The sequence below is a fragment of the Rhopalosiphum maidis genome, chromosome 3, assembly GCF_003676215.2.
Source record: "Rhopalosiphum maidis isolate BTI-1 chromosome 3, ASM367621v3, whole genome shotgun sequence".
Classification (NCBI taxonomy): Eukaryota; Metazoa; Arthropoda; class Insecta; order Hemiptera; family Aphididae; genus Rhopalosiphum; species Rhopalosiphum maidis.
The window spans coordinates 21,775,698-21,779,987 of NC_040879.1; the positions used below are offsets into that span (position 1 = coordinate 21,775,698).

At 27.4% G+C, this 4,290-nt stretch overlaps 1 protein-coding gene across 1 annotated transcript; it reads right to left on the reverse strand.

The window, feature by feature from the left end:
• Window positions 1–717: 717 nt before the first annotated feature.
• On the reverse strand, window positions 718–4,075 carry LOC113557052 (deubiquitinase DESI2). The gene is made up of 6 exons (XM_026962335.1): window positions 3,826–4,075; window positions 3,538–3,634; window positions 2,438–2,510; window positions 2,284–2,377; window positions 1,105–1,246; window positions 718–995 (listed from the first exon to the last, which is right to left on the reverse strand). Exons 2-6 carry the CDS (start codon window positions 3,574–3,576, stop codon window positions 825–827), a joined length of 519 nt encoding a protein of 172 aa, XP_026818136.1. The 5' UTR covers window positions 3,577–3,634; window positions 3,826–4,075; the 3' UTR covers window positions 718–824.
• Between the last annotated feature and the right edge of the window lie 215 nt (window positions 4,076–4,290).

Genomic DNA, 4,290 nt, shown 5'->3' on the forward strand with positions numbered 1-4,290 from the left:
TAAACATAAAATATTTTAATTTATATTTTGTTTCAACATTCTGAAACCAATTAACGTAGTAAATTAGTGTTTACCAATGTAACACATGCACAACATATATACTTGGATTATTATTAAAATAATTATATTTTACATTACAATTATTAAGAAAATTATATTATTTAAACTTGTATTTATTAAAGAATGTAAAGAATATGCCAATAAAATAATTGTTTTATTATATTATAATACAAATAGTTTCATATGAAATATAAGTGATTACTTTGGTTTTAGAAAAAATTGTAATCTCAATTACAGTTTTATATTACGATAAATATATAAATATTTAAAAATTTCTTGGAATTCACTTTAAAGTAATCATTTAGCTTAAATCTAAATAATCAATGTGAATTATTATTATTATTATTATTACTATTATATTATATATATATATATATGCATAGTGTATTTAAGATTTTGGTTTATTATGTTTATAATGCATTGATAGTTGAAAAATTGAAATAAAAAAGTATTGTTTTATTTGTAGTACACATGGCTTAGGTTTATTTTATACCTGTAATTAGTTTTGTATTGATTTACACAACTAATTGACCATTTATAAGTTATGTTAAAAAGTAAATAAGCAAATAATCATATAATTCAAAGCATTTAATTTAAAATCTACAATTTTATTTTATTTTATTTTGTACATATAAATAATATCATTAACTGTTCATGTACATGTTTATTTTAATATATTTGTATAGTAGTAGGCATTTAATGTGAATGGCACACATCATAATATTATAAACATTTATAATTAATATGATGAAAAATTAATTATGTTATGGGTTTAGTTGCTCTGTAGAAGCATCCGATTTCTTTCGAGACAAATTGCGTTGAAGAGAGATTGGAGTTAACCATTCCTTTGGTAAACAACGTTGGAAAAAAGGAATACATGAGCTAACATATGCTAGCCTATTTATCCAACTTGGTATATCTTGTCCACATAAAATCTAAAGTCAAAAGTTTATAAACAATATATTTAATATTAATATTGACTATATAGTTAATAAATTAGTTATATAAAAAAACGATGAAAATCTAAATGAAACAATATTTTACCTTTGTTAATGATCCAGAAAAATGATTACAGTTTTTATTCATTAAATGGTATTTATCACCTCGAAAATCCTTACCAAGTTCAACCATTATTCGTTTAACATCACTAACAGTAAAATCTGTACTTCCAATGTAAATGGATTCTCTAAAAATAAAATAAACATAAACATTTTATTAAATTCTAAATTAGAGTAAGTAAGGTTTATCTAAAGATTTTATGATCCCTTTAAAATATTCTAATTATTTTACAAATTATATATATATATAAAAGAAAAGTAAAACTGCATTAAGTACTGTATTAATATATTATTAAAAATTAAAATAACTTGAAGAATTGATTAGAAATGCACCCAAAAATATGTCAATGAATACAATTTTAAAACACTCCAAATAATATGAATATTATATAAATACAAATATCAAAATGTTTAATAAACATAGTCAGTATGATCAAACCAATTGTATGTAACTACATGCTAGTTAAATGAAAAGTTAAACATTTCATCTAATGATTAGTTTAAAACTAAAATCATATAATAAGAGAAGCTCAAGTTCAATCAAAAAGTTTAAAATTGTTGTATTGTATGATTGTATTTATGTAAATATATTAGTATTATAAAATTATTATTTAATTATATTATAAATGTCACTATTTTTTTAGTATGTATTATGGTTATCTATTCAGGTTCAAAGACAAGTTATTCAATTTTACAGGTAGCTCCTTCACATACATCAGATGTTATACATTGTATTGGTGAACAATTAATGCTATTAGTCACTAATTCGTTTTTAATATGTATTACATGGGTCATGGGGTGAATTTTTGTTTTTTATTTACAGATATAGAATCTACTTAGTATGCAATTACATAATACTATATTTTTATTTGAATAGAGTAGTTACACTTATTAATTTTAATTATTTCATGGAATTTTAATTATTGACCAGTCTGAAATTAAATGAAAATCTCTAATACAAAAACAAAAACAACTAATTTATATTAAAAAAAAAAAAACAATTTCAATTCTAGAAAAAAATTAATATTATCTATACAATCAAAATTGATATTAATTTACAACAAATATCTATTACACAAAATAATGGTTCTGTTGTAATCAATATTTAAGAACTATGTATTTAAATTTTAAATGTATAAAGATTGATAAATTAAGAAATAAATACCTGTATCTATAATGGTCTCCTAATTCATAAACATCTTTTGGAATCATATCAAAAATCCCAGAATCTGGTCTATCATGACCTCCATATCCATATTCTACAACACAAGTTACAAATTAAAATTTCAAACTTAAAATATGATTTAAATAATATTCACCTTGTCCATACACTTCAATGCCAGAATGGAATACACCAAGACCCATATGTGTAGTGTATTCATTGATCCAATACTAAATAACAAAATAAGAAGTAATTAATAAATTACAAACACAAGATATCTGTTAATTGAATTATATATTGTCTTATAAAAGTATTAACATTTTAAGTAAATTAAAATACCTATATAGGTACTCATAAGTTTAAGCTTTTTAATCTTAGTATATACAATTCTCTAATACATAACCTTACCCATTATAGGTACAATCATAATTTACTTATATATTATTTATTGCATAAGAATTAAATTGTATTCAAGCTTAACATGAATACTAATAATAGTAATTAAAAATAAATATATTAAATAAATCAACTCACATTTATTTAAAAAAGGTTGTTATCATTCAGTTATCATATACCAATGGTCTAAAAATTCATAATCTTCAAAATAAGATAATAATAAATTATATTAAATATAATTATTATTTATTTATATAGGTGATAGATATTTAAAATATTAGAAAGAATACATTTTTAAGTACGAAACAGAAGCAAGTATACAAAAATTAAAAGTGATACCAAACGAACAATATACCTAAATATAATTTTAATACTGTTAATGAGAAGGTAATTAAAAATAATAATATAATCGTAAGGTATTAAGGTAACGACAATTATACACTCAAATTTCTACAATATTTTAATCAACGCCTATTCAGGTAGATTATTGTAATCATTTGTAAAGTATACCAATATAAAAATGAAATAATTATCAAATAATTTTGTTTATTTGAATTGCAAATTTGTTTCTACTTCTACCTACTCGTCTACAAAATGTATACAGTATCAAGTTGATTTAATTAATTTAGGTAATATTGAAAATGTTTACAAATACACAACATCTAAATCTAACCCACATTGTGCACAACAAGCGGATGACAATTGGATTATAATTTACAGTTAAAAGAGTTAAAAGAACATCCGACATTTAGGGTAGAAAGGAATCATTATTATAACACAGCGTGCTGTTGGGTTCGTTTGATCTTACAGCAGTGGGCACACACAGATGTGGTAGTCGTCGGTTACAACACAAACACTTACCATATCGTAGACGTGCACCAGCACCGGTTCTCGAGCCATGTTGAACGATCAGTGGTCCGGTTTCCATACAGCGCGTGCAGGAACGGATACGTTCAAACTGGAAAATAAAATCAACAAGAGACGGATGAAGAAAAGTCGGTAAAACAGACAGGGACGAAACGAAAGACCGCACACTCGAGCGTATTGCACGTCACGTCGTCTCACGGCCGACACGACCACAGCTAACCATCGCGGCAGCTGTGAAATGTGAGGTAGTAAAACATAACGTTATTATTATTGCGTACGTACCTAATAGACGTAGATAATGAATAATTGTGGTGAACGGGGAAAACGAACGGCTTTCGTATTTATTTTCGCACTTCCCGTTCGTCGGCGTCCATCGGGTCGGCGGTCAACGGCAACCGACGACGACGGCTGTCGCGTTTCTCATTTATCAGAACACTATCAGTTAACGGTAACACGGAAGCGCACGTACGGTCGCCCGCCGAATGCCGGAGAATGACGGAAACGAAATGAATGACGGACGTCGGGCGGCGCGACTGTGAGTGTACGAGTGTATGCGCGCGCACCCGCGCCGATGTGCATTGTCGCGAGTATGTGTGGTTTGTGCGCGCGCTCGTGTGCGAGTGTGTGTGTGTGTGTGTGTGTCTGCGACCGCGGTTGACACCTAAACGAGGCCAACGAAATCGATTTTCCTCGCCGTCATTGATACCCGCGAGACGAACGGCCGTCGTCGTCTGCTCGTCGCCGTAA